The 24,361-nt window shown below is 38.3% G+C and overlaps 1 protein-coding gene across 1 annotated transcript in view; it reads right to left on the bottom strand.

Annotated features, from left to right (window-relative positions):
• The window catches only part of DAW1 (dynein assembly factor with WD repeats 1), a 39,647-nt gene that overhangs the window by 9,352 nt on the left and 5,934 nt on the right, over positions 1-24,361 (bottom strand). The window contains exons 2-10 of the mRNA XM_069466406.1: positions 19,841-19,913; positions 17,472-17,616; positions 15,972-16,030; positions 13,661-13,783; positions 10,034-10,133; positions 5,439-5,546; positions 3,889-3,995; positions 2,904-3,006; positions 1,992-2,106 (exon numbers count right to left, since the gene is read on the bottom strand). Of these exons, the coding sequence (XP_069322507.1) occupies positions 1,992-2,106; positions 2,904-3,006; positions 3,889-3,995; positions 5,439-5,546; positions 10,034-10,133; positions 13,661-13,783; positions 15,972-16,030; positions 17,472-17,616; positions 19,841-19,913 (933 nt within the window). The remainder of the gene's footprint in view (positions 1-1,991; positions 2,107-2,903; positions 3,007-3,888; positions 3,996-5,438; positions 5,547-10,033; positions 10,134-13,660; positions 13,784-15,971; positions 16,031-17,471; positions 17,617-19,840; positions 19,914-24,361) is intronic.

Consider the following 24,361-nt stretch of genomic DNA (forward strand, 5'->3'; position numbering starts at 1 on the left):
TATCAAAGTGATGACTCACAAATCAGCATCACACATGGTGTGTGATGTCATGAGATGATGTAGGCTTAGTGTAGTATCATATATGCTTGCCAAGGAGATACATGATGCAAACATAGTACAGTATCACATGGTTATCAAGGACATGGCGTAGAGATAGTATTGTGTCGAACAGGGAGTGGTCAGGGAGGTAACATAGAAATTGGGTAGTGTTAACACATGTTTGTCAGGAATATGCTGCACATAAAGGATAGCATCATAAATACTTGTCAGGGAAAAAGCACAGACATAATGAATCATCATATGTGGTTGTCAAGAGATGATACATAGTGTAACATCATACATGGTTGTCATGGAGATGAATTGTTGTTTAATTTCATTAATGTTATCCAGGACATGATGTACACATAATACATCAATACAGACAGTTGTCAATGAGACGATACAGACATCATATAGCATTGCATGTGGCTTTCAATGAGATGACACAGACACAATGTAGCATAATATGTATTTGTCAACAAGATGACTCATACATGACTATAAAGAATACGATGCTGACATAGTATACGTCATAAGTGGCAATCAGATATAGCATAACATCATATATGGTCTTTAAGATGATGCAAGTATAGTGTATTACAACCCATAGTAATCAACAAGACAATGCAGACAGTGTTGCACCTACCTGGTCATCAGGGAAATGGCAAATACATAACGCAGTCTCTTATTTGGTGATCAGAATATGGCATAGACATAGAATAGTACCATGCATTGTCATCAAAGAGATAACACAGACACTATAGTGTCATAAGTAGTTATCAAGGATATGATGTAGGTATTGCTTAGCATCAAACATGGTTTTAAAGGAGTAAATGAAAACAGTGTAGCATAATACATGACTTTCAAGGAGATGATGATACAATGTATAACAGAATAATACATGGTCCTTGAGGGGATGAGACAGACACAATATAATGTCACACATGGTCAACAGGGAGATGATAGAGGTGGTGTAGCATCACATGTGACCTTCATAGAATTGAGGCACACCTAGTTTAGCACCATATACAGTTATCAATAAGATGACACAGACATGGTATAGAATCATAAGTGGTAATTGAAAAGATGATGCATAGCATAGCATCATGTATGTTTATCACAAAGATTTGGGAGACACAGTGGAGCAGGACATGGAGTTATAAAGGAGATTATGGCATCATTAATGGCAGTCAAGTTGATAAGGCCAAGATAGGATAGTACCATACATGACAGTTGACTTTTGAACAACATGGGTGTGAGCTGTGGAGGTTCACTAATACGTGGATTTTCTTCTGATTCTCCCACCCTGCAGAGAGCAAGACCAACTCCTCCTACCCTCCTCCTCCTCCTTAGACTACTTAACATCAAGATGACAAGGATGAAGGCCTTTATGATGATTCACTTCCACTTAATGAACAGCTAACATATTCTTTCTTCCTTATGATTTTCTTAATAATATCTTCTTGCTCTGGCTTACTTTATTGTAAGAATATAGTATATGATACATGTATTTAATAAAATACAAAATATATGTTAATTGATTACTTATGTTATCAGTGAGGCATCCTAGTCAACAGTAGGCTATTAGTAGTTAAGTTTTGGGGGAGTCAAAATGTATATGCAGACTTTTGACTGCATGGGGGGTTCATTTCCCTAAGCCCCCTACATTATTTGAAGGTCAATGGTAGTTATTAAGGAGATGACAAAAAAACCCATATATATATTTATAAATGGTTACCAAGAAGGTGACACAGACTTTGTATAACATCACACATGGTTATCAAGAATCTGATATGGACACACTATAGTGACATATATGGTCACCGTAGAGATGAGGCACAGTTTCCATCATATCTGGTCATCAGGGAGATGAAGCATAGTGAAGAATCATGCATGTGTACCAAGCAAAGCACAAATCCCTCTATAAATTAAATGTTGAACAGATTACCTACCATCTGCTGAAGCAGTGGCAATAAGCTTTCCAGCATAATCAAAGCAGCTGTCTAGTATTTCATCATCATGTCCTGTTAAAGTTGCCATACATTTTCCATTTGTAGCATCCCATAGCTGCAATTTTAAAACAAACAAACAAAAAACAAAAAAAAACCCTATGATTTTCTATGTAAAGTATGATGAAGGCCAGTAATCTTCATGACATACTTATGGCTGGCTAAAAAAACATGCTGTATCCATTGCTTGTATAATTCTCGAAGGTTCCGTCTTATCTTGATTCATTACCAGAGACCACAGTCAACTCCTCTAGCAAGGCACACTTTGGTCACAGAGAAGACCAACATCGCACATTTAGAATCTGCCACTACATTAAGAAAAGAAAAAAATTCTCTCAAAGTGTATGTTTTACTGGTTGGAGTGGATGTGTCCTCTTTTTATAGGAAGGACATCAAATGATAAGGAGCTTGATCTAAAACTACAATGCCAGAAAATGAAAAGTACATGGTAAGGTTATAATACATTTGGTATATAAGCAAATGATAATTCCAGAGTATACACTCTTAGTAAATAGTTTTTAAAGTGCAAAAACTAGGGGCAGGGTAGACACTGTATTTGAGGCTCCTCAAGGGTTTCTCTAACCAAAGTTTAATAAATGAATAGTAGAACGTTAAACAAAAATAATCTGTCTTTTTAATTAAAATCGTTAATACATTTGAAGCACTTAAAAGTGCTTTGCTATCTCATAATTTCTTCAAACTTGGAAAATCTAAAACTCGAAATAAAAATATTACCAATTATTATTTATAAATTTAATACCTTAATCACTTTGAAATGTGTTAATGTTACAACGAATATATGACACAGTAAAGACCATAGACACAACATAAAGCAAAGATGTTTCTCGAGCTCACCATGCAGGTTTTGTCCATAGAGCCAGTTAATATTAGAGAGCAATCCCAATTGAATAAGGCACTGCTAATCTCAGCACAATGACCAATTAAAGTATACACCTTCCTACAAAATGGAAATAATAGAAACTAGTGAAAGAATTCTTACTTTAGTATATGCACACAACTAATGAGGCCGAGCCCATCTGTGTAAATTAATCTAAATTTTGCTCCTCACAAAATAATATATCTGATGACAAAACAAAAAGGGATCTGCTACAGCTCAAAGCTACTAATAATTTCATTTCAACAAAAAGGTACTTAAATTTTAAACAGTCAATATAACATTACTTAAGGCAACACTTCAAAAAGGAATGGGTAACAAATAGTAAAGCCAGTCTAAAATTCTAGAAATATTGTCATATCACGTGAGTGGACCTTTGGTCGTTCAGAAACTACAAGTGAAACGATGGGAAGGCCCTTCCTTCTCCCACATATCTCGGTCAGTGCCCCTGATAATTAGCCCTTCCATCAAAATGCAGGCAAATCCACAAGTGGAGTTTTCCAACACAAATATGCTAATTTAGTTAACTTCTTAGCAACTAGGACCAAAAATCATTAGGAAGGAAATTGAAGTTCTTGGACTAAATTAAATTTGGGAAATTAACTATGAGTTTTATTTATTCATGGTATTCATGCCTACCGTAATGAGAAGCCGCTGAAATTTGATTATATAGTACATGGAATAAATAATAGCTATATAACCAGGTGGCTGCTAACATTCTCCTTTGTCTTGCTGATTGGCATTATTTGCTCAGAATGCTGAGAAAGTACACATTTTGTAGATCAGAAATATCATTAAAGAATGAATTAATTTATGTTTTTAATGTATCCCATTCCTATGGAATCCAAAGCACAATTAATAGATATAAGATTAAACTAAAAAATAATAGAATGTCTTCTTAACCCCCAATCCATGTTAAGAAAATTCTTCAGAATTAAGAATTACCTTCCGGTATCAGCATTCCACACTACAACCGTATGATCAAAAGACCCCGTGATGATTCTGTCTCCTGAGGTGTCAAATGACAAGGAGATGATTTCAGCAGAATGTCCCTAGAAAAAGAGCAGATATTGACCTGTATACCTGTAGATGAAACAACTTCTGCGAGTATACCGTACCAAAGTCTAACAGGAGGTGCTGGAGAAGGCCATGCTCTAGGACAGGAGCTCAGTGGCTGTGGGGTGGGGCTGGGGAGTGTCCGCAAATAGGCACCAGGTTTCTTCTGGGGTGTTGGAAATGTTCTGAAACTAGATTTTGGAGATGGCTGCATAATTCTGTAAGTTTCCTAAAAATCATTGACTTACACACTTAAAGCCAATTCACTTTAATTCATTAATGCTGTTTTAGGACTGCAAACTAGTACAATCTCTATGGAAAGTAATACGGAGATACCTCAAAGAGCTACAAGTAAAACTACCATTTATTTGATCTAGCAATCCCATTACTGGGCATCTACCCAAAGGAAAAAAAGACATTCTATAAAAAAGACATCTGCACTAGAATGTTTATACCAGCACAATTCACAATCGCAAAGATGTGGAAACAACCCAAGTGACCATCAATACATGAGTGGATTAATGAAATGTGGTATATGTATACCATGGAGTTCAACTCAGCCACAAAAAACAATAGTGATCTAGCACCTCTTGTATTATCCTGGATGGAGCTGGAGCCCATTCTACTAAGTGAAGTATCACAAGAATGGAAAAACAAGTACCACATGTACTCACCATCAAATTGGTATTGATTGATCAACACTTATGTGCACATATGGTATAACATTCATCAGGTGTCAGGCAGGTGGGAGAGGGATGGAGGGGACGGGTATATTCACACCTAATGGGTGTGGTGCGCACCGTCTGGGGGATGGACACGCTTGAAGCTCTGACTTGGGAGGGGCAAAGGCAATATAAGTAACCTAAACATTTGAACCCCCATAACATTCTGAAATTTACAAAAAGAATACAGAATAGATCAAATTAATTCACACTACAAAGAAAAGAAAAGAAAAAGGAAGAGGGGATGTTTGGGGGACATTAGGGGGCTGCTTTCACCTTATATTGGAAACACCAAAAAGAGCTGTGTACTTCATGTGCTAAAAAGAGATGATGTGCAAAAGAAAACAATGTATAAAGTAAAATTAATTACATTTAAAAAGAAAATTCTTAAGATAATTTGAGATGAAATAGAGTAATAAACTTTCACCTGGTTACAGTCTAGTGCGGAAGAATCAAACTATGTGGGACAATGGGAAGAAACACGGCTCTGCAATAGATTCAGGAATATGATAAAGGAATCCTGCTTGGACTACATATATCCCCATTTCCCCAATTATTTTAGTAAACTAACATAATTATATTTTTAATAATACAAATAATTAGAAAAATTCATTTATGAATTATAGCTCCAAAACATCTAATTTAGAGCTCATTTTGTAGCAAAAATGCAAACAAAAATGAACATAAATGATAGGCTTGTTAACATTATTAACATACTGTTAAAGTGAACACCTCCTCTCCATTCTGAATGTTCCACAGTTTGGCTGTTGTGTCCATACTTCCAGTAGCCACCAACGTGCTTTGAGGGTTAAATGATAAACACACCTACATTAAATGAAGTGGAAGAAATTTTAGGATGAGAGTTTCAAATTGTTAATTGTATATGGAAAAGCTTCAAGATGTGATCACCTTAGCAGATTCAGTTTAATTCTTTGTACAAGTACACAACAAAACTACAAATGTGAGTAACCTGCGATGCTCAGGTTGAATCCTCTTGAAAAGAGGCTGCTGTCCTCCCACGTCACCCAGCTCAGGCTGGGGGAGCACTGGCCCCCGCCACCACCCCCAGACACAGAAGAACAAGAACAAAAGTAAAACCCATCTCCTATGAGCTTCACGCCATCTGGCTCTCGTCCTCCCTGACTACTGCTGTCGTCAGTCCTCCCAATCACACCCCCCACACACACTCATCAAAGACTTTGGCTACTGGCTCACAGTCTCAATGCCAAGCCCTGGGTGGCCTTCACATGGACAGTCTGTCCAGTGTCCCCAGACCCATGCCCCTGGGCTCCTTTCAGTAATCACTCCCACGGTCACACCCTAGACCTTGACATCACCTTCTCTGAAAGATTCACCACCAATTCATCAATCTCCGGTTATAATCTCCTGAGACTTTCCTTCCCACTCCCCTCCCCCAGAATATCTTCCATCTCATGGAGACCCCCGTCTTTTCTCCTGGCCCAGCACCCCTCCTTCGACTGACACCACAGAAGCATCACTCTGCCAGCATCCTCGACATGCTTAGTTCCTGATCTCAGATATGCCACCCATACAAATTCCTGATATTAACTTGTATCAAGCCAGGATTTGATCCAATCATCTGCCTTCCCTGTCTCATCACTTAGCCAAGGTAGCTTAAGAAAACTACACAGAAGATGACTGGTGTTGCTCGTTCATGCCTCTGTGCTCAGTGGAGTCCTGAGCACCATTCCCTACTTTAAGATGCCTCAGGCTCAATACATTCTCCCATTCCCTGCTCTTGCCCCTACTTCCATCCTCACCCCCTCTCAGCAGATAACCTGGCTTCCTACTACTTCCCGGATAAACTCACCTGTCAGTAGGAACTTCCTCACCTGGACCTTCCTTTCCTCCCCTTCAGTCTCAGATGCAGAGGGGTCCCTTCCCACACACTAAAACCCCCTTCCCTGCACTCCTGGGGAGATGTGCTCGCTAACTCTGCCTTCCCTGTAGCCTAGATCTTTCCTGGCTGCCTATAAATATCCCTGAGTTTCTCCCACATAGACACAAATCCTCCCTGACTCTATATGCCCCTTTTAACTACCATTTTTTACCTTTACAACCAAATTCCTTGGGAAAACAGTCTACTATTGCTTTTTGCCCATCTTCCACTCACTCCTCAACTCTACTGAAACCACCGTGGCTAAATGTCCAATCCAAGAGGCCTGGTCAGCCACCCCATGTAACTTGGCAACAACTATGGTGTTGACTCCTTTGTTCTCCATAGTTTGTTTCTTCTTGGCAGCTTTGACAGTTCTCTGCTTTTATTCTCTTTTTCATGTTTTTATTTTTCTTTTTGTATCAACTGAAGGTTTCTCTTCTTTATTTTCCCAAAAGTCTGTCAGTCTCCCCTCCATACTCTGCCTTTTCCTTTGGGCAATTTCAATCATTGGTTTCTGCTGCTATCCAAATGTCGGCAACTTACACACGCATGTCTCCTTCCCAGACCTCGCTGCTCAGTTCCAGCTCCAAAGAGCCCACTGCCAAGTGGGTGCCTCTGTCTGCATAGCACACAGACAGCTTATATCAATCTGTCTAAGACACGAGGGTCATATGAACGCAAACCCGCTCCTTCTCTTTCATGCACAGAATTGGCGAATGGCACTGCCAGTCACCCAAGCACAAAATCAGGGAATGGTCTTGGGTTCTCTTTTCCCTCGTGCCTCATATCTACCTGGTAACCAAGTCCTACTTCCTCTACTCCCTTAACATCTCTCACATTCTCCTCATCTGCATTATAATAAGCCTTCGTCCCTTATCACTTAGACTGCAGCAAGAGTCCCAACTGGCCCGTATTTCTGATCTTACCTACTTCCCATTTCTCCTTCACAGTGCAACAAAAATAATCTTCCCAAAGAGCAAAATTGATCATACCACCCCCTGGCTAAAAATTCTCAACAGTGTGGCGTTGCCTACAAAATAAAGTCCAATTCCTTAGCATGGCATATAGCACCCTCTATAAATCTACAGTATGGCCTTTGCCTGCCTCTCCCTCTTTAATTACTCACAGCCTGGGACCTGACTTTGAATGGGTTATGGGTGTGCCAAGGCACTGATGCTCTTAAGCCAGGCAGCTGGGCAGCACCAGGGGTCCTTGCCCATGGCCTCTGGCCATGTGCAGCAGGCAGCTCTCTCAATGCCCCATGTCCACACTAGCATATTCTGTGCATCACAGGGAAGGTCGGGGAGTTCTGCGCTGATCGCACAGAGCCTCCTGAGTTCTCAAGAGCGCACCACCGTTGCACGCCTCCTCTGAGCATTTGCCAGTGCTGCTCCCTCTGCCTGGAATGCACACGCCACCTCTCTGGGAAGTCCTTCCCGAACACCTCTCCCTGGCCAAGGGGACTTCACTGCTCCTCTCTGTGCCCTCATTGAACTCCCTGCCCACTTCTGGCACACTTACAACACACCTCTGAACTTACTCACTGATGCTTTTACTTCTACTAAACTGCAAAATTCCTGGAGAGCTAGAACTGCGTCTGATTCTAGGGGGTACCCCAAGCACGTAGGCCAGGGCTTCAGAAATTGTCAATGTTTAGTAAACATGTATTGAGTGAATGTTGTTGACTGTGAGAAATATGAATGTCTTCCTGGGAATTATACATAAGGAAAGGATTTCCAAAATTCTAAGGGAGCGTGGAAAAATGGCCACACTCTAAGACAGAAATTGTGTTTTTCTCTAACCTTGGCCAAGTTTTTTAAGCTCTCTATGCCTCAGTACCTTAATCTGTAAAATGGAGAACTACCTACTTCTTAGGGTCATTATGGGCACAACTAAGCTAACACCTGTGTGTGTACAGGGCTTAGGACACTGCCTCTCGACCAGTAAGTGCCATCAAGGGGTCTTATAATTGTTCACTGCAGTATCCCCAGTATCTAGCAAAGTACCTTGCACATAGCATGAGTTCCTGATGGATGAACGTACCATTAGTTTTTAGGATGACTATAAATAAATTTTACTCCTAAAATAAGCAGCCTGTTTTTGTTCTTGTTCTCTCTGAGGTGTATATAAATTAGCAGAAAAAAGGACCCTTTCCCACCTTCGGGCACCTTCCTTATCCTCCAGAAACATTTCCAGGCATCCTGCAGTCTGTTCCCAAGTGTCTTGTTCCTAAGTTCCAGGGGCAGACATGGGCCTGGGAACTAGGACACTGCTGGCACTGTGGCTGTCACCACCTTTTCACAACGGCTGTCACCACTGTGGCTTGTTTCGCCTCCCTCCACCCCAATAGCTTCCTGTTTGCTTTTTTCTGGTTCACAGCAGGTTTCTTTTTTTTCTAGTGAACATTGAGGTTAAAAGGCCTGTGACTCTGTTATCAATTTCCCATCTTCATCTAATAATAGTTATTAGCACGTTCCTTTTATGTCTCTTTTCAATTCAAAAGGTACTGAGCTGTATTTCCCTACTGCCAATTATGGGGAGAGGTGGTTACATTTTTTTCTCTGCTTTAGCTTTTTCTTTCTTTGACCCTTAGAAGTCTCATTATTTTTACCCCACTAGCACATTAGTAAAGTGGAGAGCTTCTATTTATGGATCCCTCGTTGGTATTATCTACTTAAGGGTGACTTAAATGCATGACAAGTGAAGTGAGTTAAGCATGTTCTACCTGATGAAGACCATAAAGGGAGGGGAGGGGTGTCCCCATCGACAGGTCGGAACATAACCTTGGAATTCTTTAAATGCAGATAAATTTTTCCTTATTTCCATCTTTGATTAAAGCAACATAAAGCACTGTCAATTATTAGGAGCACAGCCTGTTTATTTTTAAGAGCTATCACTTGTTCTCCAGGGTGCCAATTATCTCACCAATTGTTCTAAGACGTAACACAGGATTGGCCCAGGCAAGGGCTTTCCAGCAGTGAAAGCTGTTTAGAGCATCAGACTATTCACGCAAATTTGAGTTCTAATGATATCCGGAAAACAATTAGCCTAACTATTTCACATAATATTTAAAAAGTTATTTTAAAAGCTATTTCAATAACTTCAATGACCCTCATTAAGTCAGCACATTAAAAACAATTCAATGGAAAAGAAAAAAAATGGGTACTATATTCTTATATTAATATTCATCATATTACATATCTATTTAATCATGCAGGATACGATGGTTTGTCAGTATTTGCAAGATATAAAAACTAGAGTAGTTTTTAAATTTTATCAACACCACCATTGAAAATATACGCAGACTGAAATTGCTGGAGTAGAATTTGAAAATTAATTATAAAGGTAGAACTAAATAGAATCCTAAAAAGAAACAACATAAAATATATAATAAATTATTAAATATACTCACTATTTCTGCTGTATGGCCCCTAAAGGTATGGTAACATTTTCCTGTTTCCACACTCCATAGTTTACAAGTCTTATCAAAGGACCCAGTGGCAATTTTGTCCCTAATATTTAAAAAAAAATGTGGATTATAAAAAAAAAATCAACCATATTATATAAGACACTGAACTAAGACAAAAGATATCAATATATGGATCTCTATCTACTTAGACATTTACTTTACTTTTAAAGCTATAAACAATCCTGTATTTGTTCAGTGGATAATAAAATAAAGGTCTAATTTCTGAATGGTATCAATTTGTACATATAATTTTCAGTATTAAGGATAACACTGAATGTAAATGGAAAATGAAAAATAAATCCAGTTAACCCTATGGCTAATCAGGTTTTGAGAAGTTAGACGGCGAGTGTCTTCTTGAGAAAATCATGCCTGCGCTATTCCAGTGGCACGAGGGTTTAGAGAGGAGGTATGGTAAAGACTTCGGTCACTGTCAAAGAAGAGTCTTCTCACATCAACCCACAACACCCAACAAGGAAGAGTGGATCAGCCTGCGTGGCCTTTGATCTTGGAACTAAAACCTTCTCTTTTACCCCTGGCCCTTTACAGCAACTCCATAAGATGTTCCCTCTGTGGGGTCATCACTTACAGTAAAACGTCATTGTTCAAAAGTGTAAGGGGGCTTAAGACCCAAAACACAGATGCTAAAGCAAGTTACATAAGAGCCCAGCACAGGTACAGAATTTGTGCAGACTAACACGGACACCTTGCTCCCCTCCTTTGTTCCCGGGACACCCACACTTCCGTGGTGTTTCTGTGGTCTCTCAGACTACAGGAAGGCAAGGCCTTTCTGTCCCTGCTCCAGGGCAGCTTGTCCAGGCAGACACCCACCCCCCTCCCAATGCTTCCTCACACTCAACGCTAGTTTGCCACCCAGAGTCTCTGAGCTGGCTTCCTCCCTGGGCGTCCAGTCTAGGGCATTCCCTACCAGCTGCTGATGTCTTTCCACTTCTGCTCCAGACAAGCTCAAAGCCCTGTGAGCCCTTTATCACTTCGCTCACTCCATTTTCCCATCCTCCCTGACCCTCAAACACACTAGTCTTGAGTTGCTGCTGTTCACCAATTTCTGTTCTGTCCCAAACTGTTCTCCATATCCATATGACACAACGTTATAAAAGATATTACTAATGTCAAAGTTTTTTTAGAATTACTTTGTTGAATCAAAGCTTATTCCTGCTCTAATGTATAGAATAGATAAACACTAAACTGGTTGAAGTTCTCTCTCGCTGTCATACACACACACACACACACACACACCCCCTCTTATTTTCGGTGTCTGTCTTGAACTCACTCTGCTGAAACCCCAATGCCCCCTAAGTGCAATGAAAACGCTGCTTTAGCACATGCATAAATCATCAGACTGAGACAACTATCTAATTGGACAAGGGAGATTTTCATCAGGGGCTCTTGGTAGAATCCAACTGAAGGGCCAAAAAGTATTCTTCACCTTTCCACCCACAGAAAACCTTGTTCTCAGATAGACACCCAAAAATATCATGTCCGTTGAATAGACTGTGAAAGGATATGGTATTATATTATACAGAATACCCTTTAAATAGCATTGCAATGAAAGTAGAAATTATACTAGAAGTAAAACAGTGTCATTTATAATTTCAGTAAAATATCTTCCACAAGCTGGTATAAGGTATTATAATTATAATGTAAAAATGCATAGATCACAGTTAAATTTTCTATAATTTAGTTGGAATATTTAATCATTTTAATGTACCAATTAAGTTTAATTGTGCCATCACAATTAATGTGTTTTGAAAGAGTATTACATTTTAAAAAGATATAATGGCCTTAGCAACTTAGATAAAAAGTTTTTAAAAACTGTAGTATAAAATTTCTACTCTAAGTGCATCAAATTTTTATAAAATTCCTCTGTTCCTTCTATCACTATCCCAGATGAAGTTTCCATTGTCTCACGAGTGTACTATGGTATCTGCCTCCTACCTAATCTCCTTGCCTCCTGTTTCTTCTCACCTCCAAACCCTCTGACCCCTTCTCTCTGCCAGAGCAATCCTATATGTAAAGTAGCACTTTCCCTGTTCCACTTGTCCGTTCACAAACCCTTAGTGGCAACTGAGTCCTACGGGGGGAACTTAAACGCCACAGAATGTCCTGACCCCACCCACTTCTGTTTCTCAACAGGAAATGCTCACTGGAGAGATTGGCCCCTGCGCATGCTTGACGCCTTCATGCCTTGAAATACTGAGCTGCCGGAGTCCCTGCCCCGGCGTCACCCCCACTCCGCCCCACTTTCCACCCTCCAGGCCCATGCTTTAATCTCACGTCAACTTTAAATGCTCTCTAACCAGGAGAAATCACAGTGATCTCTCTCTCCTCTTAATTTTTGAACCATTGACTGTTTTGTGCTAGTCATCGTTACACTATAGTAAATAAACCATATTGATTGAACCAGCTTCATTAGTGGAAAAAGTCATTTAAAGTGGAGAATCATGAAAAAAAACAACTCTGCTTGTCTAAAAATGTTTACTCAAATATATGTAAATATACATTCATTTGCCAATCTTTTTCCAAGAGGCCAGGTTTTTTCTTTGACTGTGAGGTCAGCTAACTGGAGTTCACCATCAGTCTAACAGAAATCATAACAAACCTCTAAATTTCTAGTTTCCTTTTTTAAAAATGGAATGAGAACTTAACGAACTTAAACATATTTGCAGAACAATCTGAGTGAGAATTTTTTCTATATTTTTACAATGTGTTTTTTAATGTAACATTGATCTCATCTACAACCTCATTTAGTAACAATTTTCCCAAAGATTTACCTTGTCTACGTGTTCATAGAAAACCACAGCTTTTTTTTTTTCACATTCACATTTCATTAGCTTGTGTAATATTTAGTTAAATTACATAATTACAACTGAAAGCACAACCAACATAAGCAGGTTTGTGGACAAACACAACTAACTCCTAAGCTTAGAACTAACACAACTAACTTCTAAGCTTAGAAACTAACCAATGGGAAGAGAATACCCACAGCAGCGGGTAGCCTAGTTGCTACACACTTTGAGAGCACCAGGGCTATCAGCAGTGTATCATGTGAAAAGACAGAGAACAACAGTTAATCTACTGAATCAGTTACTAGAGGTTGGTTTTTAAACGCTTCTATTGTACTTGCTACTGTTATTTAGCATGTTACCATCCCCCCCCCCCTTTTTGCTACCTGGAAAGACTGTAAAGTAACTTCTCCACGAAGTGAACCCTGTTATGCATGTCGCATTCCCCAAAGGCACCAGCCCAGGGCTGCACATCAGCAGGAACTGCCTGCCAGGGACCTCCCAAGGGCCAGAGTCGGTCTTGCTTGGGCATGAACGCTTCACCGCTGTGCGGTCCTGGGAAGGGTCCCTGACCTTTGTGTTCTACGTGAGGATGGTAATACCCATCCCGAAGGCTCTCCTAAGCATTGAAGGAGGTATTTAAAAGGCTTCCAAAGCACATACCCAGTACTCAAATATTTTTAATCCTCTGTCTCTCCCCTGACTCCTCCAATAGATGGAGGGATGAATAAACGAATGAATGAAGAAAGAAGTGAATGGATGGACAAACCCATAAGGATTGTTGAACGCTATGGCGTACACCACATTCCTGTGGCCCTCCAGGGTGTGCAGCTCCTCTCCAGACGCGGTGTCCCAGAGCTTGCACGTGCGGTCATAGCTCCCTGTGATAAAGCTGACACAAGCAACATAAGCGTGTGGCAGGAGGAGAATGGCAGTGTTAATAGAGACTTCACTTCTTACCTGCAGGATAATAACTCCGCTTATTTTGCCTCTTACAGTAGAAATCATGTACACAGAACAGTTCAATTGAGAACAATAGATAAGTCCTTTAACTTAGAAACTAATGAATAAACCCATTTTATCTCAAACCCAAAAAGGAGTCATTAAATAAAGAGTAATCTTTCTAATAGTGGTTAATTATATAATTAAATAATATGTATAAGAATCAGTAATGTTTTCTGAAACTCTAATATATCTGTCTATTATTGCATCATTCTCCCAGTTTTTCAGACCACAAAATTTTGGCATCAACCCCCAACTCCTCTCTTCCTCTCACACCCCACACAAAATCTATCAGCAAACTGTTAGTGAAATCTCAAAATACATCCCTAATATGGCCACTTCTCACCAGCTCCACTGACTCCATCTCTTGCCTAAACAAATGACACTGTCTTCTAGTGGGTCTTGGCTTATGTATGGTCTTCAAAAATCTATTTTCTTCTCAGAAATTGGAGCTATTTTTTTAACCTTCCTTAAATGGCTTCGCAGCAATCTAGAGGGAAATTCAGACGTCTGCTCATGGCCTATAAGGCCAGGGGTCCCTGGCTATCTCCTCCAGGACTCTCAGCTTCTCCCACAAGTACCCTCATCAGCCACGGTCACATTCTTGCTCGTCTCTGAAGTACCAGACGGTTTCTTGTATGCACACTGGTGCTCCTGCCCATCACCATCCCCGGGACCGAGGGCAGTGACTGGCACACTAGCAAGGGTTCAACAAACATACTCTGTTTAATAAATAAACAGCTCCTTTAACATGACTATTCTGCAACAAGAACAGTTGGTATATTGACATCTAATATTTTAATGTAAAATAGTAGCATCTTAGTCATTCTTTAAGTATTCAATTAGAAAAGAGACTTTATTTTTAAAACATAAATAGAAACATTGCTTCAAAAGTATAACAAACACATATTTCCCAAACACAGGAAAAAAGTACACAACTTTGAAAAGTCAATCTGAATGTCAAGTGGTAATGATAAAAGGTAAAAACAAATGGTTGCTAAAACTCAACGAAGCAAGAAGGATGACAAGCCAGTGGTATCTTTGATACTCTTCTAGGAATTTCCATCTAACTGCTTCTCCCTCCCATGGCCTTCCTCTACCTATGGGTAAATTTAGACTAAAGTTTGCAACTCTACACATATCTGCTATAGACATCGTTACGGGTTGAATTGTGCCCTCCTCAAATGTATATGCTGAAGTCCTAACCCCAGTACCCTAGCATGTGATTTTATTTGGAAACAGAGTCATTGCAGATGTGATTAGTTAAGACGAGGTCATACCAGAATAGGGTGGGCCCTTAATCCAAAATGTCCTTATAAGAACAGGAAATGTGGACACAAACACACACAGAGAAAATCATGTGAAAATGAAGGCAGAGGGCAGGGTGATGCTTCTGCACATGGAAGAGTGCCAGCAACCCACCAGAACCCAGGAGAGAGGACCAGATTCTTCCTTTCAGCCCTCAGAAGGACCCACCCTGCTGACACCTTGACCTCAGACTTCTAACGCCCACAGCTGTGAGACAATAAACTTCTGTTGTTTAAGTCCCTCATTTTGTGGTACTTTATCATGGCAGCCCTAGCAAACTGAGACTGACATGTTTATATTTATGTCTGTAGGTCAAGAGCAGGCTTCTACCTCATCTTTCCTACCTAGCACCTCAGATCCCAAGCTGACCAGAGCCGGGCTCTGAACACAGGTTTGAAGCTTCTCTTCGCCATCCTGCAAATCACTGAGCTAAATGGAAAACACCTGCTCTGAGTCCACTGCTCCTGACCCCTCAAGGCAGTTAAGAGACCACCCCACCTGACCCATTCCTGAGTCAAGTTATTCACTGGCTATAATATTTGCTGAGATGCCAATATACCTCCCATTCACAATGGCACAAATATTATGGAAAACTCAGATTAGAATAGTGGGAGAAAGGGTTTATATTTCTCCTCAATATTCAGCAGGGTACTGATATCAGAGAAATGAACACATTATATACTTAACTGACTGGAATCTTGGGCAAATAAACATTTAAAAAAATTTTAGCCCTTGATTGCTAAAAATTAGAAATAAAAAGAGCACCTTACCATGAGCCTGATTTGTTAAGTGCAACATTAGTCAGTGGCAATATATGTGCTCTGAGAACCTTCAATAAAAGAAAACACCATTTCTTAGACTCAAAGCAAATTAAGTTTAATTCATTCATTTTAATTTCAAACCAATGAAGATACTCATTCTTGTCTTAATTATATGTCATAAATGGATAATATTTAATATCTAAGCAAATGAGAAAAAAATACATTGTACCCTCTATTATTAAGACAGATAATACATTTTGTAATTACAGATAATTAGAAAAACATAATTTGCTCTTTGTTTTCCATCAATTTACCTTTAAGGTAAATTATGGCTATTAAATAAGATACCTAATAGCACTAATTTGTAACATTTTCTTGTTTATAGGTTTGTATATTTGCATGAACAGTATACATAGAAAATATACTAAACACGTTTCAAATATGGATTTTACAATGCATTATTACTTTTTGAATCCTAAAGCTCCTTCCAAGTATGTCTTATTTATCTTACAAAACAACGTTTAGCACACATAGTGGCTGCTTATTGAATATTTATTGACTGTATATACATAAATTGGGATAATCTATTACTAGAGTGGCTGGTGAGGCTGGGACACCCCCTTTATGTCTGCTGGCAGAGTGTAACTATTAAAAGTGTCCACTTTATCAAAAATGTTCTTTTTGGAAAATAAATTACCAGATCACATTAGAAGTTAAACAGTGCCACCTTCTGGAAGCAGAGATATTACAAGCACGTAACCTCATCCTCTTCTAGAAACTTGAATGGATGGGTGACCACCAAAGAGTGCCCAGATATTTTGTATCAGATCGAATAGGTAAGTGTGTAAGTAATAATTATATTTTACGAAAATAATTATATCTAAATCATAAAAGATATTAATAAAAGCAGTGTAATATGAATCAATTCTAGAATACACTATTAAATATGTTTAAATAATAAAGAAAATATAAAAGCTTATCCTGAAGTACTAAATGACGTTTGTTATATTTTGTATTTAATCGGCAAAAGTGGTAGATAAAAATAAACATATTTACATCACATTAAAATTACATAATTCATATAGATAAATAATTTACTGTGGTGTATTTTAGATCACATGAAAGCAGAAAATATGAAATGTTCATATACTTTGAAACACAATTTCCTAATATTACTCTAACTAAAAAAATTTTAATTATTCAATAACTTAACCTTAACAGATAATGATAATCGTTTAAATTTATCATTACAAAACAGAGCTAAACTTACCACAAATCTTTATGTAACCTCTCAAGAAATAAATGTTTTGAATTTCACTCATTCACTTAACAATTATTGAGATGTAGTCTTAGCAAATACGTGTGAGGCACTGAAATAAATTGCTCATAAACTTTTTTTGTGGAAAAATATTTTTAGGGAAAGAAAAATATTTTGGGGGGAAAGAGATTAATAAAAATCAATTCGTTCACTGAAATTCTTCTACCTAGTATTTTTAAAACATGTATTACCTTAAAAAGATAGAATTTGTGGTTGCCGTGCTGGCCAAGTTTCTCTTGCAATCTCTGTATTATAAGTTTGACTTGCTCTGTCCGTGAAGCTGTGATTAGAGGTTCTGCTTTGTGGATTTCTTCTACTAAAGCATTGACATCAGTACTGAAATTATCCCCAAAAATAATGTTACTTTTATTTCATGTCAAAAATTACCCATATGTTTATTACATGAAGAATTGCATTCCTTTATGAAGCATAACATTTATAAAATGTCAAAAACACCATCATGTTTTCTAAGAGGTGTCTGGGGGAAAAATTCACATTAATTGGCAAACAGCACGGTGGCATGAAAACTACTCTCATTGCTCTTTTCTCGTAGTGTGGCTCCAGTGTGTCATCTGTGATTCAAGTATTTTTATAGATACAATACTTTCAGATTCTTACGCAGAACTAGATAAAAACCACATGCTTTTTTTTGAGACATTTATTTACTTTCCACATCACCAAACTGTCGTGATATTTTATGTTGTACAAGTTGTCTCTCAAGCTAGACAATGAGCCCATTAAGCAGACAGGTTATGACTAGCATCTTCATAGCCTCTTACAGAACATAACCTAGAGCTTTGCATGTTGGAGGTGCGCAGACATGGTTGCTGACTGACTAAGTGAATATCTATCAAAGACACTTTCTGCCTGTTAGCATAGTCGCACAAATCAGTAACATGTTCCATTTACAAAAATAACAAGTTTGGTTTGATCCTAAGCCTCATTTTCCTTGAAAATAGATTAAACAAGGATTGTGGTAGATGAAATTCAATGACACTATCTGTGCCACTGTTTCTTCTTTGATTTAAAAAAAAAAAAATACCTATTGGCCGGGCGCTGTGGCTCACTCCTGTAATCCTAGCACTCTGGGAGGCCGAGGCAGGCGGATCGCTGGGGCTCAGGAGTTCGAAACCAGCCTGAGCAAGAGTGAGACCCCGTCTCTACTAAAAATAGAAAGAAATTATCTGGCCAACTAAAAATATATATAGAAAAAATTAGCCGGGCATGGTGGCACATGCCTGTAGTCCCAGCTACTCGAGAGGCTGAGGCAGTAGGATCGCTTAAGCCCAGGAGTTTGAGGTTGCTGTGAGCTAGGCTGAAGCCACGGCACTCACTCTAGCCCGGGCAACAGAGTGAGACTCTGTCTCAAAAAAAAAAAAAAAAAAAAAAACAAACCTATTGAGTAATTTCTCTGTGTCAGGCACCTGGGATAAAACTTGGGCCCTACCTAGACCATCATCCTCTGAGCCACGCCCTGGTCTCCCTCTAAGACAAGTGTCCCCCTGAAATGCCAACTCTCACGAGTGGCAGCAGCTCCAGGATTAAGAGAGTCCTTCTCACCAGCCGTGCTGCCATTTGGGCTTATTTTAAAACTAGAGAGCAGCTCTGTCACCTATAACCTATAAGAGAGGTCCCTTTGCCAACAGTCTCGGGCAACAAGTCTAAAACACAGTATTTTTGTTATTATTATTTTCATCCATTGAGAATATCTGCACTTTATTTGAATTTGGGCTCCCGCAGGTATAAGCCCTACTCTGACTCAGTCTCTTGAAGTGGAGTTTTGCATGAGATTTCCTAAAGGGAGTGAACTCGAGGCATTGTGACCTCACAAGAGATTTCCTCTTGGACCACACTAAACTTCCCAGGTAGAGACTAGTTCTCCCATCTCTGCACCATGACAATTGAGGAGGAACATAGGCAGTCAGCCCTATAAAATATGTATTTACTTAGAAAATAACAGGCTTAGTAAATATTCTTAAAACTCAATAACAAGTGTTTCTCAAAAATGTTAAGGTCCAAAAATAAGGAAAGTCTGAGAAATGGGGACAGCCAAGAGGAGCCTAAAGAAGTATGACAAGTAAATGTCATGTGGGATTCTGGACTCAAAGGGAATTACAGAAAAACTAAGGAAAACGGACTAAAGTGTGAACTTTAGCTAATAACTATGTATCAATACTCGCTCATCAATCATGACAAACGTACCATACTAATCTGAGATGTTAATAACAGGGGAAACTGGGTGTGGGGCAGTTTCAAAACTTTTCTAAAATTATTCTAAACTAAAAGGTTTATTTTCTTTTTTTTTTCAAAAACAAAAAAAGACCTGTTTTGAAAGAAATTAAACAGCAGAGTGATGGCCCTTTTCCCACCTCCTCCTCCTGCAGCAAAACCCTCCAGTACAACTCACTGAAACAAACAGGAGGTAACACACCACAGAAGAACAATTTTTCAAAAATAATGTATTGTCTGGAGTCTATGCAGTTCATCCACCATCACTCTATGTTAAGGTTTTCCAATAAAAATTTTGGATATTTAATACTTGTATGATATAGCTACTTACCTGGGCTCGAGATCAAGCAAATCTATGGATTTGGTCTTTAATTCTCCTCTTTTTTCATATTCCAACATAATTCCTATAAAAATGAATGACAATGTTATAAAACACTTATTATGACCACCTGTGCCAAAAGTTAATCTGCTTTCCCATCATTTTTATTTTTAAGATTTTTATTTTTATTTGTTTAAGATAAATTTTTATTTTAATTTTTTTTAATTTTGATTTTAAAAATTTTTAAACTTTTAACAAAAAAACACGCAGTGATGTCTGCTTCCACAACAAGGTTGTGTAGAATCACTTTTCTCTGGTCCTTTCCTCTAAAGATAACTAAATACCCTTGAAATTATTCAACAGACAATGATAATGGAGATTTGATAGAAGAAGGTGAACCAGCTGGAGGCCTAGGGCTTGAGGAATGACAAATGGTGAGATCCCTGGACTTTCTTTTCATCCCCCACATACCCCCAAACTGGAACCAAGGGGACCTGCAGCCTAGAAGCACAAAGGGTATAGACAAAAAAACAAAATACAAGAAACAAAAAAAGCTTGCTCCCTGTGACCAAAAGATCAGTAAAAGAAAAGCCCAACAAAGGACTACTAGGGAGCCCTAAACTCTGCCCCACAACTGGGGCCCCTGCAGGTTGTCCAATCCCCCTGTGGACACCCTGGGCTGCCCCAGTCCCCACTGCACTTGCTGGATTTTTTGCCACATATCATATATAAATTTAGTTTTACATTGCAAAGAAATATTCAAGTTGTTTTGATTTGACATGATATCACACAGAAATGCTACATTCTTACAGAAGTCTTCTTTCAATAATTCACATTGCTGATTCTGTTCTTCATAAATTTAACTATCTGTTCTCACAGAGATAAAATTTTGGCTAACACCTGTCCCTTCAATAGCCAATGTACTTTAGAATGATATGGCAAATATATGTTGAATACCTCATCATTCAACTTTAGCATGTTATCAAACTGACAATGCCCTGTTGCATTTGCACAAATATAGTTAACAATACTTATAACTTGTTGCAAAGTGCTACTTAAAATAGTAGGTTTAGAACAGAGATTTTGCTGACACAAGATACAATGAAAAGAAATGAGAGCATCTGGATCTGTTAATACTTTTTTTACCTGTGCAATAAACCCTTCACGGCTTCCTGTCACAGAAGGTGCACCATCTGTATATACACTCACTAAATTTACCAAATTCAGTCCAACTTCACCACATTTATCTTGAAAGTTGTTGAAGATATCTATTCCCTGTGTTCTGTTCCCAAGAGTGCCCAAAGTGAATGACTTTTCATAGCAAATAAAATCTTCTGTTCCAACCTAAATGAAGTATAAAACCTGCACCAAGTCAGTAGTATCAGTTGATTCAGCCAAAGCGATTGAATAATATTTAATATATATTTTCCTTTTGAAGTATTGCATGAAATTGTTCTGTTAAGTTTAAGGCTAATTCATGCAGCCAATCAGTTATGGTTCTCCTCGAAAGAGGCAGTTGTTTGTACTTTGAAATGTCATTGGGGTCTAAGTAAGCATCCTACAACTTCAACAATGCATTTTTTCAGATTTTCCATATCACTGAATGGCTTTCCTTTTTTTCCGAGTACATAGCTACTTTATGAGTTACTTAAGTGGCATTATTTCCAAGTCTTATTGCTGCTTGAAAGAATTGTCTTTGCTTTTGCTTTTCACCTTTCAATTTCTGCAATACAACCTTTCATGCCTCTCCCTCTAATTTAAAATATTTGTGCTCCTTATGAGTGTTATAACACTGATGAGCATTGAATTTCTTTAGTATTGATATTGCAGTATCAAAAAGGAAGCAAATCAGTTTATCTTTAGCAGGAACAAGAAAATATTGTAATTTCTAATCCTCACTAAAAAAATCTGTTTTCTTCCTTCAGCGTTCTCTTGGTGGTCTTTGATATGATGGGCTGTTAAGCAGACAGAATGTAAAAATTCCACTGGAGCTGTGCAACTATTCACAAAGTCCACTTCAAACAGAAACACAGTTCACTGTTGTCAAAAGCTGATAATAGACTGGCGTGCTTAACCCTCATAAACTCTTGCCAACCAGCCGTGGAGTAGTGGCGCTAGTCAGACAGGGGAAGTTAGAACTAAATCATGAGCATAGCAGCCGTCAATCTAGTCCTGATGACTTACTAATGTTCTAATTGTGCTGGTCAATCTGGGAGGATTATTTCATTAAAACTTATTCTATTCTTTTGTATTTTAAATATGTTCATTTTAAAAATAAAATTATAAAAGATGAACAAAAAGGTATTAATAAAAATAAAAGTATTTGTTTTGTAAAATTTGGATTCAGTCAAAAGGCCACACTTAAGGACCTAGAAGGCCACAGGTTCCCCAACCCTTTCCTAGGACCTCTCAGACCCCACTCCACAAGCAGGCCATTGGTGAACGGTTCATCTACCCACAAGGAGCAGCAGTGAAGTCCTGTGATGTCTCAAACACCACCCCACAAACAGGCACCAAAGCAGCATCAAAAAGGCTGTGTCTCCCTGCCTCCTAACCAGGCCCAAGAGTGACCCAGAAGGACACCCAGTGACAGCAGGCACACCAGGGAAGTTCCTTCTGCCCCTGCACCAGCAGGGAATGAGCAAGAGCCTTAACAGCACCAGAAAAGCAAAGTCAACCAAAATAATCTTGCAAGGGCTTAGAACACTAAACTGCCATAAGAACTAAAGCCCACAAAAGTAGACCAGAGCCTATATGCTAAATCTAAACAGATTTAGCCAAATTAGAAGCTTTAGATCCAATCGAATCCTAATAATAACCAAAATGTCCAGGATATAATTAAAAAAAAAAAAAAAACCATCATGCCAAGGATAATCAACAAACACCAATACCAAGATGAATCAGAGGTTGGAATCATCTGACAAGGATTTTAAAAGAGATGTCATTAGAATGTTTCGATAATTGTTTACAAATTTACTTGAAACAAATAAAAAAATGGAAAATAAAGTCATTAAAATTAACCAATGGAAACGATAGAACTGAAAAATATAATAATCAAAATTAAAAAATTTGCTAAACGGGTTCAATAGTAAAGATGACAGAAGACAGAATTGACAGATCAATAGAATATACTCTATCTGAACAACACAGAGATAATACACTGAAAAACAAAAACCCGAGCAGAGCCTCTTAGTCATTTTATTGTACTAACTCTATGGATATAAGACAGTAAATCTCAAAAATTTTGGACGCAGGACCAACTTACACTCTTAAAAATTACTGAGGACAATGAAAAGTTTTCATTTTTATAATATTTTCCATATTAAAACTAAAATTGGGAAATTTTTAAAATATTAAGTTGTTTAAAAATAATTCATACATGTTAACATAAATAGCATGTTTTTTTTTAATAACTATATTTACCCCTTCACAAAAGTAAGAATAGCACTGTTTTGCACTTTTGCAAGACTCTTTAATATCTGGCTTTAATTAAAGACAGCTGGATTCTCATCTCTGTTTCTGCATTCAAGCTGTTCTTGTATATTGTTTTGGATAAAGTAAAAGAAAAAATATGTTGATACACTGATACATAGCTGGAAAACAAAGGAGCACTTTAATAGCCTATTTAGATTATTACAAATATTTTTTATATTATATTAAAACTCAACAAATGATAATTTCTTGCAATGTAGAATCTGAAACCATATCAGTGAACTTCTCCAAACACTGATACATTAAAATCCATTGCTCTATCTTGCACTTTCAATGAATCTTTTATCCATGCATGATCCATACGTGATCATGCACTAGACATTTGAAAAATGTAGGTTTATTGAGTTACGCATATCTTCTAAATGTTGACATATTTCATCATGCAATATCAAAAATCACATTTGTTACTATCACTACCAATATCTGTCATAAGAAAACTCTTACTGTTGATAAGCTGTCAAGTCACAGTGGTAGATAAAAGTTTTCTGAAATTATAATTTTTGCTTAAAAGCTCAAATTTGTCACTGCCAAGAAATGCTGACAGTTCTGAATGAAAGTTTCAGACCCACTTTGTTCATTTTCAAGAAAGTGTCTGCCAAATGTACAAGTTTGAAAACCATGTTTGTTTCTCAGTCTTTCAAGTAAAAATGTTCTTCCATAAAAAAAAAAAAAAAAAGGTTAGATCATTTCACAACTCAAGCAAACATATGTGCTTTCCCTAAGATTGCGGTCCCCAACCCCAGGGGCCTGGTTCTGTGGCCCAGTACCAGTCCATAGCCTGTTAGGAAACGGGACACTCATCACCACCTGAGCTCCACACCATGACCACCGCCCACTGCCACCTCGCCCCCCACAACACTGCATTCCCCCACCCCACCCCCAGTCCATGGAATTATTGTCTTCCATGAAACCAGTCCCTAGTGCCAAAAAGGTTGGGGACCACTGTCCTAAGATAGCTACCAGACTTAATTAGGCAACAAAAATGCTTTATTAGTACTTCCTACTTCATCATCCAGAATATTTAAAATATATGTACTCATA

The sequence above is a fragment of the Eulemur rufifrons genome, chromosome 1 (genome assembly GCF_041146395.1).
Source record: "Eulemur rufifrons isolate Redbay chromosome 1, OSU_ERuf_1, whole genome shotgun sequence".
In the NCBI taxonomy this organism is placed as follows: Eukaryota; Metazoa; Chordata; class Mammalia; order Primates; family Lemuridae; genus Eulemur; species Eulemur rufifrons.